This window comes from Prosopis cineraria, unplaced genomic scaffold, assembly GCF_029017545.1.
Source record: "Prosopis cineraria cultivar Desert tree isolate PC_DT_omini unplaced genomic scaffold, ASM2901754v1 PC1291, whole genome shotgun sequence".
NCBI classification, from domain to species: domain Eukaryota; kingdom Viridiplantae; phylum Streptophyta; class Magnoliopsida; order Fabales; family Fabaceae; genus Prosopis; species Prosopis cineraria.
In genome coordinates this window covers 13,036-27,850 of record NW_026556616.1, presented here as the reverse complement: position 1 = coordinate 27,850, position 14,815 = coordinate 13,036, and the positions used below count along the sequence as shown (strand labels likewise).

General features: G+C 35.8%; 1 protein-coding gene and 1 pseudogene across 1 annotated transcript; both read right to left on the bottom strand.

The window, feature by feature from the left end:
* Nucleotides 1-2,728: 2,728 nt before the first annotated feature.
* LOC129299771 (adenine phosphoribosyltransferase 5-like) lies at nucleotides 2,729-5,815 on the bottom strand (annotated as a pseudogene).
* A 2,165-nt stretch (nucleotides 5,816-7,980) lies between these two features.
* Nucleotides 7,981-14,147, bottom strand: LOC129299772 (uncharacterized). The gene is made up of 2 exons (XM_054938242.1): nucleotides 13,601-14,147; nucleotides 7,981-8,356 (listed from the first exon to the last, which is right to left on the bottom strand). The coding sequence occupies exons 1-2, from the start codon at nucleotides 14,067-14,069 to the stop codon at nucleotides 8,322-8,324; spliced, it is 504 nt and encodes a 167-aa protein (XP_054794217.1). The 5' UTR covers nucleotides 14,070-14,147; the 3' UTR covers nucleotides 7,981-8,321.
* Nucleotides 14,148-14,815: the final 668 nt, after the last annotated feature.

Sequence of the window (14,815 nt, the reverse complement as noted above, 5' to 3'; positions counted from 1 at the left end):
CTAAAGAAGAAAAGTTGCAAAACTTCATGGAAGAATGGAATATAACTTAGGTAAGTGATAATTTGGTCAAAGTAAGATGATTGTTCATAGAGGATCGGGGCCAGGCGTGATTGTGAACACTGGATGTAATTGTTATGTCCAAGACAAAATGGATAGATGTTCTGACTAGTAAATTGGGCTGGCGATCAGCCCAAAATGATAGAATAAGTGGCGTCCGGCGTCCTTTATAAAGCCCATAGCCCAGCCCCAACGACACATTACAGTTCACACACTTGTTTTGTGATTGTTTCTGACCTGAACTTCTTGGGATTCTGGTTTCTTTTCTGAATACCATAATGCCATGAAATATATATGTTTGGTATATGCATATGGACAAATTTTTGTTTAAGTTTTCTATTTTCTGCCAGATATTATTATTTTTTATTTATTTTCCCTTAAAAATATTTTTCAGTTATGCATTCCTTATTTTTCCTTTTCTAAGCCAAGGACTTTTTATATTTATATTATATGTAATATAAGGAGACATGCATTATGTTGCAAGCTTGAATATTTAGCACTTGCTTCCCCATCACCCTACCTTGATCAAAATTCGTCTAGTTTAAAATGGCTAACAAGAAATACTCCAATTTCACATGCAAATGCTGCTATGAACATTAAAAGTATGATGCCAATCTTTCTTACCTCTTCTTCCATTAAACTTTCACCATCATAAGTGTGTTAATTATCCTTTATTTGCTATTATCATTTGTGTAACCCGTAGTACAAGGTCATGCCTATGAATATGACATTATTTGTATAGTAAAAGATAATAATATATAAGAAACCCTCTCATCCTCTTATCTTCTTCTCCCTATATCTTATTTCCTTGAATGCTAGCTAAAGGATTTGTTTTGTTGTTAAATGTATTATTTGACAGAACTCAATCCACTACATCTCTTATATTTATCATTTGAAAGAAAATTCTCTAAAATTAAGATCCATGAATTTTTATGAATTTGTTCCTTTTTTAATTTTTTTTCATTCTATTATTTTTTTTCCAGAACTTAAAATTGCCTCTTTCTTAAAAAAATAAAATTAACGAAAATATACAGCATTCACTTCTTCAAAACAATAATGAAACGTAGCAATGATTCAAATGCAGCCACGTAAATTTAAAAATCATGGCACGTTTTTGTAATAAATAACTATACTGATTCCATTCACTCAGAACACAAGAACATCTTTTACGATTACTTACGTAGTAAAGATTCCCCAGTGCATTTTGGAGTTTATAATTGAATAAAAAGGAATGGTCATAACTCATAAATGAAATGGAACAGAGTGGAAGTTAGAGTAGAATAAAATAAAATTTTTCATTGTTTAAAAATTTTATAATAAAAAAGAATGGTCTTATATGACCATTGTTTGGAAGCAGTGGTAGAGGGAGAGGGATCAACAAGGGTCGTGGCCTTTCCAATTTTTAAAATTTTCTTTATATTATATAGGTGTTACATACTTTTAGCCCCTTTAAAATTTATGAAAACTTTATAGTATATGTTTTTTATTCTCGGCCTCCCTTATTCTTAAATCTTGGCTCCGCCTTTGTTTGGAAGTTATTATAAGATGAACGGAACAGAATAGATTGAAAAAAATTTCTCCTAATATTACCTAGATGACTAAGTTTAAAGAAAATAATTATGCTTATTAAATAATTATAATATTTTTCCACAAATAATAATAATTAAAATTAACAATCAAACAAGCTACCCAAGGATTAAAAATAAAAATAAAAAGAAAATAATAGAACTACTCAAGCAAACATATCTGTTGCACAAGAGGAAAATGCAATAGAGTCATACTGTTGAGAGGGGGGGAGATGACAGGAGCAAGAGAGATATATTGAGAGCCAAGAGAGATGACTAGAGAATGAAAATAATAAACGTGATTTCTTTTATTAGAGTAGGAGATTAGGGTAATTTTGCAAATAAAATAATCATATTATGTCACTCCATCCTTCTGATCCTTGATTCCCAATTTGAATTGGCAAAAAAACAAAACAAGTTGTAAATGACAAAAGAGAATTTTAGAGGCCCTTCCTTATTATTTCATCTCTCTTAAAAAAAAAAAGCTCACAAATAATGACCTTAGCTTTCTAGTCATTCCATCCCCCCCGGAGAAAAATTTTCAAAACATAGTGTTAACATATGAGGACGTTATTTATATTTTTATAATACCATCCCCATTTAAACTCATTAACCAAAAGAAATTGATAATATAATATAAATTTAATTTTTTTAATTAAATAGGAATAAATTAATTTTATTATATTTTAAACAAAATCAATAACTTAATCAGTTCGTATTAATTTCAATAAAATAGTTTAAAGTACCGGAATACACAAGACAGCTCCTTTGTGATATTAGCACCCCTCCCATAGCAAGGAGGTTGCCTGCTCAGGTCCCAGGATGGGAAAAAAAATTGTGGGTGTTGGTCATAAGGTAATTGCACTTAGCCAGGAAAAGGGGACAAAGAGGGGGGAGAGAGAGGATAGTTGCAACGGCCAAGAAATAAACAAGGGACTGGAAGTGTGTCATTACCATCGATTATTGTTAGGCCACCACTTGTCAAATAGAAGATTGAGCCACATTCCCAAACGTCACTGAACGGCTCATTTTTCCTAGTCTTAAACTAACGTAGGAAAACCAGTAGAAGCATGAAATGTTTTGTAGGTTTTGGAAAAAATTTGGAATTTTGTCCGACTTTGCGTGCCGGTTTAAGGAAAGTCCCATGCATTTAAGAATGATTGTTAAAAATTGTCAGCCATACAAGAAAATTAGAGACATTAGGAGCAACATTTCCCATCGTTAAATTACAACCTTGGTGCCCGACACAACTCTTTCATCTGTGCTGATTGGTCACCGCATATCATGGGCCTCCGTTACTGGAACAATCATCACGCTTCTCTTTGTCAGCCCAAGCGGAGTACGAATCACCTATCCATCTGCATCAACGTTATAATTCCGTAATTGGCAACTTAACTTGATGATAATCGTCTCTAAACTATCGCAAAAATGCAGACTTCCTGTACTTTCTAAATGACTATTCAACGCAGTGCTTGAATTTCTGACGAAATACTGACGTTACCTTAAAAGCCATTATCCATTTGACGTGGCTCCACAAGAACATATAGTGGCTTTCCATTAAGCCTGCAATGTCCCTGAAAGATTGACGGATTTCTTTAAACCTCACTTCCACGAAATTCTAAGAATAAAGATATAACACCAAGATTGTTTCTTTTCTTTTTTTTTTCTTTTCCTTTTTTAACTTTTTTGGGCCAACACACCAAGATTGTTTCCACGGCATCTCTTGATAACGAAATTACTACATGGAAAGACGAGGGACTCAATGACAGCAAAATGCATACTAATGGCTTTCCATTAAGCCTCCAGTATCCAAATATCACTTTCTCTAGTTTTAGGATTTAGATGAAATGAAAACAGTCATTCTCTGGGGCGAAGAAACTACAGCATGAGATATACAGACTCATCAATATCATATATAAATAAAAAAGATCATGATACTGCGCTCCATGCATTAATGGTTCTTTACCATATCAGGTAATTTTCACATTCAAAAAATACACCACACCACTAAGAAGATCGAAAATTGAGCTAACTCGTGAGACAAACCCAGCTTGCAAAAGAAGTTTTGGCAGTACCTTAACCTCAGGCACACCGACCACACAAGCACATTCAACCACTTCAGCACCAACACGTTCTACAAAACAGAGGTGGTAAAACCATGAAGCATTCTAGGAACTACAAAGAACAATGGCGAGTCGAGAGAAGACACTATACACCAAACGTAAAGAAAATAATCACCTAGTAGCCTTATTGCAGCTGATAGAGTTCCACCAGTAGCCACCAAATCATCAATAACCAAGGCCCGTTCCCCGGCTGTACAGCCCCAACATGCATCTCCAAGCAATCGGTTCCATATTCAAGAACATATTTTTCTGATATGACTTCACCTGTATTTGAAGCATGTCATAGTTTAGGCATGAATCTAAAGACCCAGTAGAACCATCAGCACGACTAGTTCACACATATAATGCTACGGGCACATATAATAAACATTTTATTTGAAATTGAATATCGTATAGTCGTCAAGTTCAATGGACTTTGGCATCAGTCATATAATAAAGACAAGGGCTTTCTACTCAGACAAGACCATTCTAACCCAAAGTGGGGAAAATACCAGTACTGTTTTGACCACAGTTTTGATATCTCAACTCAAAACTAATGTAATTAAATCGAAGTAACACAACACATGGTGTCTGAGTTTGTTTTCAAAATTAAATAGATGTACCTGGCAGCTTTCTTGGTTTGCGCAAGGGAATAAACTTTGCACCGATGCCTAGCGCAATTGCCGGGCCAAACATAAATCCTCGAGCTTCCACTCCTACATACAATCCAAGTTTCAATACCAGGAGCACATAAACCAAACAGAGGAAACATATGGTAGTACCCAAAAAGGTTGTATTGAATGACAGTGATGGTAATCTCTTGAGGTTCATTACATACAAATCTCCATGAAACCAAAATTCAATGCTTAGCGCAAGTGCTCCACGGGATCCAAAACAGAAGTAGTTTATGTTTAGAATAGTGTGCTCATGTTTAAGTTCATTTTGCATTCGAGACTAGTAGAAGACCTACATGTGCCTTCTATGCCAGGACCGTCAAGAAATATTCAAGGTCAAAATATCCTCACAAATAAGTTTTTCGAAAGGACGACAAAAAAGTCATTATTTATTTACTCGCACCAAAATATTCCGAGCCTTGCCCAGAAAAGAGGCACAAAGGCCAAAGCAATTAAAATGAAGGCCGGGATTTTTTTTTAAAGTAGGAGAATATATATAGTATTAAAAGGGAAGATGATATCTGATTTTCCGTGTATACGAAAATATACAGAAAAATGAACTGAGATGAAAGAATCATCATTACATAAACAAGCGGGCGAATCTTCTTTGAACAAAAGTTAGAGATAGATACGAGAAAGCTAGAACATTCATAAAATAATTTTGGTTCAAAGAAGGCAAAAAGATCCAGTAACGAGACAAAAACGTAAGGACGCAAATTATTAAAGACAGGGGACAACCTTGGCTCCTGCAGCAGCAAAATATCAATATGCCACAAGATTTGTTTGATAAACTTTGAAACCTTACAAAACATGTTTTTTTTTTCTTTATCAAGAAAGTATGAATGTAATAGAGAAGGCGCTCAATATAGAGTACGATACCAGCAACAGCGGAAATATCCATGTCTCTGTAACGATCGACAAAAATATCAACGGTGTCTTTGAAGACTTTGTGATTCAACAACAATGTCGTTATATCTTGAAACATGATCCCTGCAAATTCCATTTAAAAAAAAAAACATGTATATAATACCTCCAGATCTGTTCGATAAAAGTTCAAAAAGAAACTGCAACAAGAAGATAAAAAACACAACAAGGCCAAGTGAAAGGGACATTAAAAAATGGTAACAGAGGTAACAGAGACTGAGCAAAACATCATTTAAAAAAATTAAAACCTTGTTTTGGGAAGTGAGGCACGACTCTAATGGCTTCCGAGATGGCTTGCAACCTCGGGTCTCCCTTCAGACCATTCTCTTCGGCGAACATTTTTCCTCGCAGTTATGGCTTGCTTCTGTAATCCCACACCACACTCTTTGTTTGAAGAAGAAGCGGGAAGAGCTGGGGACTTTCTTTCGGTTTCTCGCTCCCAGTAAGAGCTCTCAGTTTTCTATGCGAGTAATTACGAGGGGTTTGGTTTGGTTTAAAATATATGGGCTATTCGCCTGAGTCTATCGTAAGTATTTATGTTGAGCAAAGCAGAGCACTGTGGGAAGATTTGGGGGTTGGAGTTGAAGTGACGCGATTTCGGCCCGCGTGTATCACACGACGATGATTGAAATTGGCATTTTGGAGAAAAAAAATAATGATTGAAAACGGAATGTTCTGTTAGAAAATCTTAGGATTCTGATTAGGGTGCCGTCCTCTTTGTCGCTTCCTTCCCATTCTCGGCTTATCTATTATTTTGTGATCTGTTAGTGGATAATGATGTTTTTGTATTAATTAAACAACTGTTATAAATAGATAAGCAAGGTGATTGACTTCCCCAATGACAATTGTTTCCACAAAACCCACCAATAGCATAATTGATCATTGTGCCAAGTATAACAGTACTCATCCATCTCGAATTATAATATATTTTTAAAAAAATATTTAACAAAACTTCATTAATAATAATTTTTTAATATTATTATTTTATTTATTCTGTCTTTTTAATATTTTTTATCAATTAAATATTTAAATAAAAAGTAATTTAAAAAGTTTATATGTTTATTTTAAAAAAGTAAAGTTGTAGAGTGTATTTAATAAACTTTATTGATATGTAAAATTTTATTTAAAAATATTTTATAATTTAGGATGGAGGAAATATAAAACTTAGTTTTAGATGAAATACCTCTTTCTCTTTCGCTTCTCATATGCATTACTTCCTCCAATTTAACATATTAGTATTTTTTAATAATCACTTATGAACTAAAAAAATTATTCTTATAAAAATATATATTATTCTTTATTTATAATTTTAATTTATGATAAGTGAGAATGTCATAAATTCACAGACAAAAAAAAAATTACAAGTACTTGCTAAGTTGATTTTATTTTGAATCAAGATTAGTTGAAAGAAAATGTTTTCATTTTGGACTGAAAGGAGTATTTCTTGAATCATGTTCATTGGTCATTTTTAACATTTTAACGAAAGCTAAAAAAAATTTAAAGCACATTAACTTTGTCCAAAAATTGAATAAATTTCCAAATTTATCCCTATTAACTCTCTCTCACACAAAACTAAATAAACTTCCAAATTTATTCTTGATAAAAATTTAATGATGTGACTTATAATAGACAAAAAAATTCTATCTCTATTTTATAAATAGAACTAGATGTGATTTTTTTCATAGGGTTAAATGACAATTTAAACCCTAAACTATAAGTCTAGGGGTAATTGAAATTTTAAACTTGTATTTAGTAAATTTTTAACCCTAAATATTTAAACATGGGACAATGTCACCTCTATCGTTAATTTAAAACAAATGACTATTACTTTAAGAACTGAGACCTATATATCTATTGACATCACATGGAAGATCTAATTTTCCTCCCTCTTTTCATTCTCTCTTTACAACTCCCTATCTGATGTAGAAATACTTGCTTTTGACATAGCCAATGTAAGATCTACTTACTTAAACCCCATAATTATTAATCCTAAGGTAATCAAGGGTTTAAACCCAACAACGATTACCAAGTTTTCATAACTTATAAATGGAGGAAACAATTTTCAAACCATTGCAAATGAACCCCAAGACTTTCAACATTTAAAATGCTATCAACACTTCCAAGGGACTCAAATTAGAGATTAAAAAAAACATTACAAAAGCATGGGAAAAGAAAAATCAAAGCATTTGTATAAAATCATTAAAGCAGTGAAAATTGCAAAAAATAGCACTTGCACCACGGCTAAGTGCCTATACGTCATGCTCATTAGCCTCTATTCCATGCACCACGACGTGAGGCACCATGGGCCGGGCGCATTGCACAATATTTGATAACAAACTTTTGCTATCATATGACAATAATGCATCTAAAATTCTCGTCCAACGTCCGATTAAAATGATTTCAGTGTCTATACAGAGCTTTCTCCTGGTTCTGGCTAATAGCATAAGTTTTACACTCAAATTCATTTTCTACAAAGAATTGAACACCCATACCCATTTTTACTCCTTTTTCACTGTAACTTATAATAATAGTGTCTAAACTTACACACAAGTGTCAAAACCTACACCGACTATCTAACCACACTCAATAGACCTTATAGGACTCGTGTAACATGTAACACCCTCAAATTTACAAACCGATTTTTCGCAAATTATTAATTCAAGAAATCATTTTTTTTTTCATTGAACCCTTATCATACCCTTATCATGGTAGAAAAATTTCTACCATGATACATCCAAGACAATATACCACAGGTCTTAAAATATCTCAAAAAGCAATTAGAACCATGAGGGACAGACATGATCCTCATAGCATGTTATTTAAATTAGGTCATGAATCAAAAGGGACAGACATAATCCTCTTGGACATATAAATGCATTTAATAAAAAGAATTAGAGTTTACATGCTCCATAGACAAGATATGTCCTAAGTTGGCACAAGATACATTGTATAATCCAAAATAAGAGGCAACGTAAAAGATGGTGTCTCATACACCATAATTACACCTCTGGTGCTTTCTCGGCCGGATTCGCTCCTGTAAAAATATTAACCACGGGGAATGAGACTTAAAAGTCCCAGTAACCAAAAATTAATATGTAATGATGCATGCGGATGTAACTAATCATGCGATTGCTAAGTGGGCACACAAAACATTTAACCGAACAATACTTTCAAACAAACCGAACAAGTATTTAATTTGCATGACTGCACCTTATATCCTCCTTTCGCCATGCTCGGACGCCAAATCACCCGGCCAAAGGTGAGTTGGACCAAGCGACACGCCACTCATTGGGTCCAATGAGGGCTTACCACGTGGTAATAATTAACCGAACAGAAATTCCCATTAACACCATACATTAAAATACCCTGACAAGTCATGCATCATTCAAATATCCAAACAGGAATATATCCGAACAATAATATCTCATCATGATAAACAAAAATAAATTTTTAACCCACTTGGCAATAATTTCAAACAAGTATATACAGTATTTATTTTCAATAATTCATAATTTTTCCAAACAACAAAACAACACATAACCATTCACAAACACACTCATCACAACACATTAATAATGGTTACCTTGTGTCTTGAATAACAAGTTCCCCTTCACAACTCCTTTTTCACCACTATCTTTGTAATATAATCTACATAATTATTTCACAATACTATATATTAATTTTACATTAAAATAAATAACTCTAATTTAAAGAGTTAGAAAGTCTTAAATCTATAGTCCATATTAACACTAATTTAAGATTTATGCCTTATTTAACTTCCCAAATTCTTTTCTAAAATTCTCGTACCCTAATGAACTATTTTTTTTTATCCTCAATTCACTTCTAGTATCGCAATTTCATCCTTCTACATTCTAAAAATTCATCTAAAAATAAATTAAAAATTTTAGAATTATCCTGAAGCCTCAAATCACCTTTCTATAACCTCAAAAATACCTATTCATACTTAAATAAATATTTAATAATCATAGATTTATCCCTACATCTCAGATTCCACATAAATTCAACCATATAGATCTAGATTTTAACTCAAAAATTCTTAAACATGAGTTTCAACCTTAAGAAAATATTCTATAATATTTACTATATCCCTAAGAATTTTAACCTATATTTTTAATCCATCATATCATCAGATTAACTATCCTATAGAAAAATCCTAATCAAAATATTTACTCTATCCTACAAAATAATCATATCACTAGAAAGCTAATATTATTTAGAAAATAACTATAAAATTAATTTTGTAATTAAATAAATTTTTAAATGCTAATCTAAACAGGAAAGTTAGAACATACCTGAAGAAAAAAGAAAATAATCCCCCCTTGCGAGAAAACGCCGAGCAACGTGAGAGGAAGAGAGAAAAATAATATAAAAATGGGATTGTGAGTCCCAAAATTATATTAAAAAAAACTATAGGTTTGAATTTAATTATTCAAACCTTTGGGCCCAAAGTTGCAATTTTCTCTAAATTGCATCTTAGCCTCTCATGCTTCCTAATGCACACACCCCCTCCTTTTTATACATGAAGGCACCTCTTCTCTTCCCTCATCTAACCAATGTGGGACTTAGAAACAACAACCTTCCACCCCCCCTTTTTTTTTGTTCCTTCTACCTTCTCTTTTTTTTTTAACACACACATAAAAAAATTATTTATGTATTATATCTTAACTAAATTTGCTTATGTGGTTTTAAATTTAAAATTTTAAATTCATAATTAAATACCTAATCATAATATTATTTCTAAATAACCTCAAATAATATAAATTCCTATTATTATCATTTTTTTCCTCAAAACCTAAATTCCACAATTTCTTTATTATATAAAAATCAGGATGTTACAATTCTCCCCTCCTTTTAGAAATTTTGTCCTCAAAATTTAATAGATAAGCTTAGAAACTATGTACCTAAGCAAATAAATGTGGATAATCTCGCCTCATACTCTCCTCGGTCTCCCAAGTAGCATCACCTAGGGCTCCACCCTTCCAAATCACCTTCACGAGTCGGATGGTCTTATTGCGTAGTTGTTTGTCCTTAAAGTCCTCAATTCGCTCCGGTTCGGATCTAAAGGTCAAATTCTCCCTCAATTCTACTTCTTCAAGTTCAATAACATGGGAGGGATCCGGGTTGTACTTCTTCAACTGTGATACGTGGAACACATTATGGATACCTGCAATCTGTGGAGGTAATGCAACTCTATATGCAGTAGATCCAATTCGCTCCAAGATCTCATACGGGCCCATAAATCTAGGTGTCAATTTCTTTGCCTTAATGGATCTACCAATGCCTGTCACTGGAGAAACCTTCAAAAATACATGATCTCCTACTTCAAACTCTAACGGCCGTCTCCTCTTATCAGCATAGCTCTTCTGTCGGCTCTGAGCGGTTAGCAATTTTTGCTTAATCATTGCAATCTTCTGGGTGGTTTGCTCTACAATTTCTGGACCAATGATACTCCTCTCACTTAATTCTGTCCAACATAAAGGCGATCTACACTTCCTTCCATACAAGGCCTCATAAGGCGCCATCCCAATACTAGAATGATAGCTGTTATTATAAGCAAATTCAGCTAATGGCAAATGATTATCCCAACTACCTGGTAGTTCAATGGCACAAGCTCTCAACATGTCCTCCAAAGTCTGGATCGTCCTCTCTGTTTGTCCATCTGTTTGGGGGTGGTATGCGGTGCTAAAACTCAGTCTGGTACCCATAGCCTTCTGTAGCGCACCCCAAAAGTTTGAAGTGAACCTTGGGTCACGATCTGACACAATTCTAGAGGGTATACCATGAAGTCTAACTATCTCCTTAATGTATATCTCAGCAAATTTCTCTAATGTAGAGGTAAACTTGATCGCCAAAAAGTGAGCTGATTTGGTGAGTCGGTCTACTATCACCCAAATAGCATCCTTACTCGAGGGTGTTCTTGGCAGTCCAGTGATGAAATCCATAGAAATATCATCCCATTTCCACTTTGGAATATCTAACGGTTGCAGTGTTCCAGCTGGCTTCTGATGTTCTATCTTTATCTTCTGACACGTTAAACATCTAGAAACAAATTCAGTTACATCTTTCTTCATTCCTGGCCACCACCAACCTCGCTTCAAATCATGGTACATTTTAGTTATACCGGGATGAATTGTATATTTGCTCCTATGAGCTTCTTCTAAAAGGATATTCCTCAATCTTGGATCATTAGGTACACAAACTCTACCTTTATACTTCATCACTGTGTCCTCAGAGATGGTAAAATTTGGGGCCTTACCTACCACTATCTCCTTCCTTATATTCCTTAAGTAGTCATCACTTTGCTGTGAGACTCTGAGATCTTCCCAGAATTTGCTCTCAAAGTCTGCTACCTGGAGTGCGGCCATTTGATGTTCAATCACATCTACTGGAACATCATGAAAACTGTTCCATAAATGATATTCATGAACCATCAAATGTGCAGCATGAATAGTCTTTCTACTTAAGGCATCAGCTACCACGTTAGCCTTACCCGGATGGTAATGTAATTCAAAGTCATAATCCTTTAGAAATTCCATCCATCGTCGCTGCCTCATATTAAGCTCTTTTTGATCAAATAAATACTTCAGGCTCTTATGGTCACTGAAGATTTGAAACTTAGATCCATACAAGTAGTGTCTCCATATCTTTAGAGCAAACACAACTGCAGCTAACTCCAAATCATGAGTAGGGTAATTTTCCTCGTGTGGTCTCAACTGTCTGGAGGAATAGGCAACCACTCGGTCATTTTGCATCAAAACACATCCTAAACCCTTTAAAGAAGCATCAGTGTACAGAGTGTACGGCACCACAGGGTCAGGAATAGTCAATACTGGAGTAGTGGTTAACCTCTTTTTCAATTCTTGGAAAGCAGCTTCACATTTGTCAGTCCAAATAAATGGGGCATCCTTCTTAGTTAGCTTAGTTAAGGGCATCGCAATTTGCGAAAATCCCTTAATAAAGCGACGATAATAACCTGCTAGACCTAAAAAGCTTCGTATCTCTGTAACAGATTTTGGCTGTTCCCACTTCATCACTGCATCAATCTTGCTAGGATCCACCGCAACTCCATCTCTGGACACAACATGGCCCAAAAACTTTACTTCTTGGAGCCAAAATTCACACTTGCTTAATTTGGCATAAAGCTTATGTTCCCTCAAAACTTGCAAGACGATTCTTAAATGTTCACCATGAGCCTCCTCATCCTTTGAATAAATAAGAATGTCATCAATAAACACTACTACAAACTTATCTAAATAGGGTCGAAAGATCCTATTCATGTAATCCATGAATACCGCAGGAGCATTCGTAAGTCCAAACGGCATCACCATGAATTCATAATGCCCATATCTCGTCCGAAATGCTGTCTTAGGTATATCCTCTGCTCTCACTCTCAATTGGTGGTACCCTGACCTTAAGTCAATCTTTGAGAAAACTGCGGATCCCACAAGCTGATCCAGCAAATCATCGATTCTCGGAAGTGGATATTTGTTCTTGATGGTTACTTTGTTCAATTGTCTATAATCAATGCACAATCGGAGGCTTCCGTCCTTCTTCTTTACAAAAAGGACTGGAGATCCCCAAGGTGAAACACTCGGTCTGATGAAACCCTTCTCAAGTAGCTCTTCGATTTGCCTTTTTCAGTTCCGCTAACTCTAAAGGGGACATCCGATAAGGAGCCTTAGAAATTGGCCCTGTACCGGGTACCAATTCAATTGAGAACTCTACCTCGCGCTTTGGGGGTAAACCGGAGACTTCGTCTGGAAATACATCCGCAAATTCTTTGACAATTGGGATATTCTTCACGCCTTCATCAATCTAGCTTGGATAGAGAAGAAAACCATGTAGGCCTGGCAACCCTTCTTCATACATCTATCAACTTGCGCCGCCGACAAGAAAACATGATCTTGAGTCTCGACTGGGGTCACCGACAAAGAAGATAAAGACACACTCCTCTCTCTACAATCTAGGATAGCACCATTTGCAGCCATCCAATTCATTCCCACAATTACATCCATACCTCTCAGTGGTAGGATAATTAAGTCCATAGTTGTTTTCCTATTTTTAAACTCGACTACTAGGTTAAGGCATGCCTTAGCGGTCCTCACAGATTCTCCCGCAGGAGTAGACACATTCATATCAAACGGTAAAATACACACAGGCAAATCAAGGTTCTTTACACAAGTTTCAGAAATAAAAGAGTGTGTAGCACCCGAATCAAATAGTGCAACAATATCATGATGAAGGATTTTGATGTTACCTCTAATGGCATCTGGGGAGTTCATGGTGTCCTGAGTAAGAGCAAACACACGACCAGAGACAGTAGGATGTTGGGAAGGGTTCTTCATATTTGAGCCCTGGTTGTCCCCACAAAACTTTGCAATGTGACCGGGTTTCCCACAAATGTAACAGATCCAGCACTGTCCGAAATGACGACGCCCGCATTTAGTGCACTGTTGAGAGCTCGCTGTACTCAGGGCAGGGGTAGATACTGTTGGGCTCCTCTGTGACCCGTAATAACTACTATGATAGCTCCTCTGTCCTTGGCCCCTTTGAAATGGACCCTTCTGCCTTCCTTGGTTCCATGAGCTACTCGAACCCTGATGGTTTTTCTTCATAATGCCTCCGGTGGGTCGAGGGTAGGTTGGGGGTCTACTATATGAATAACCCCTCTTCTCTCTCTCAACCTCCTTCTTACTGCGAGCTACTACTTGTAGTTTTATGCACATTTCATCATAATCTCGGATATCTAGATGAGCCAATTGTTCCCTCAATTCTGGTCTAGCCTTCTCCAATAAGCGCTTAGCCTTCCATTCGGAATCATCCCTATACTGCAGGTACGTGGAGTATCTAGATAACTCCTGAAACTTAGCAATGAATGTGTCCTCATCGAGGTTCCCTTGCTTAAAGGCATGGAATTCCGCTTCCTTCTCAGACCTTAACTCTGATGGAAAGTAATGCCTGAATAATTTTTCCTTGAATTCCTCCCAGGTGAGTGTAGAATCATCCCTGGGCCCTGCTGTCTCCCACCAATCTCTTGCTCCTTTCACTAGGAGCACTAATGCTACTTGTACTTTTTGATTGCTGGTGCATGTGACTACTCGAAAGATGGATTCGAGTCTCTTCACCCATTCCTCTACCACGGATGGTTTAAGGTTACCATCAAACGTAGGAGGGTTAAACTTCCTAACAGTTTCCCACACATCAGTAATGGTCGGTGGGGCTCTCTGTTCCTCCTGCCTAATTTCTTTCCTTCTAGACTCATGATCTCTCAGAGTGGCAGGATGTGAGGAACTGCCTTCCCCCACATGACTCTCAACATGAGCCCTATCTCCATTTTCAGTTACCTTTTGCCTCTTTAGCTCCGTCAACTCTTGTTCGTATCCTTGAACCTTGTCTGTTAATGTTTTTACAAGCATTCTTAATTCCGCCAAGTCAGGCTCCTCATTTGGCAGTGGCGGTGGTAGGTGCTCAT

Coding starts and splice junctions, on each gene's coding strand:
- LOC129299772 (XM_054938242.1), bottom strand. CDS start 14,069: ATGTGCATAAAACTACAAGTAGTAGCTCGCAGTAAGAAGGAGGTTGAG. Junction 8,357..13,600: donor CTCCCCAGATGCCATTAGAG/GTAACATCAAAA, acceptor ATATTTTTACAG/GAGCGAATCCGGCCGAGAAA.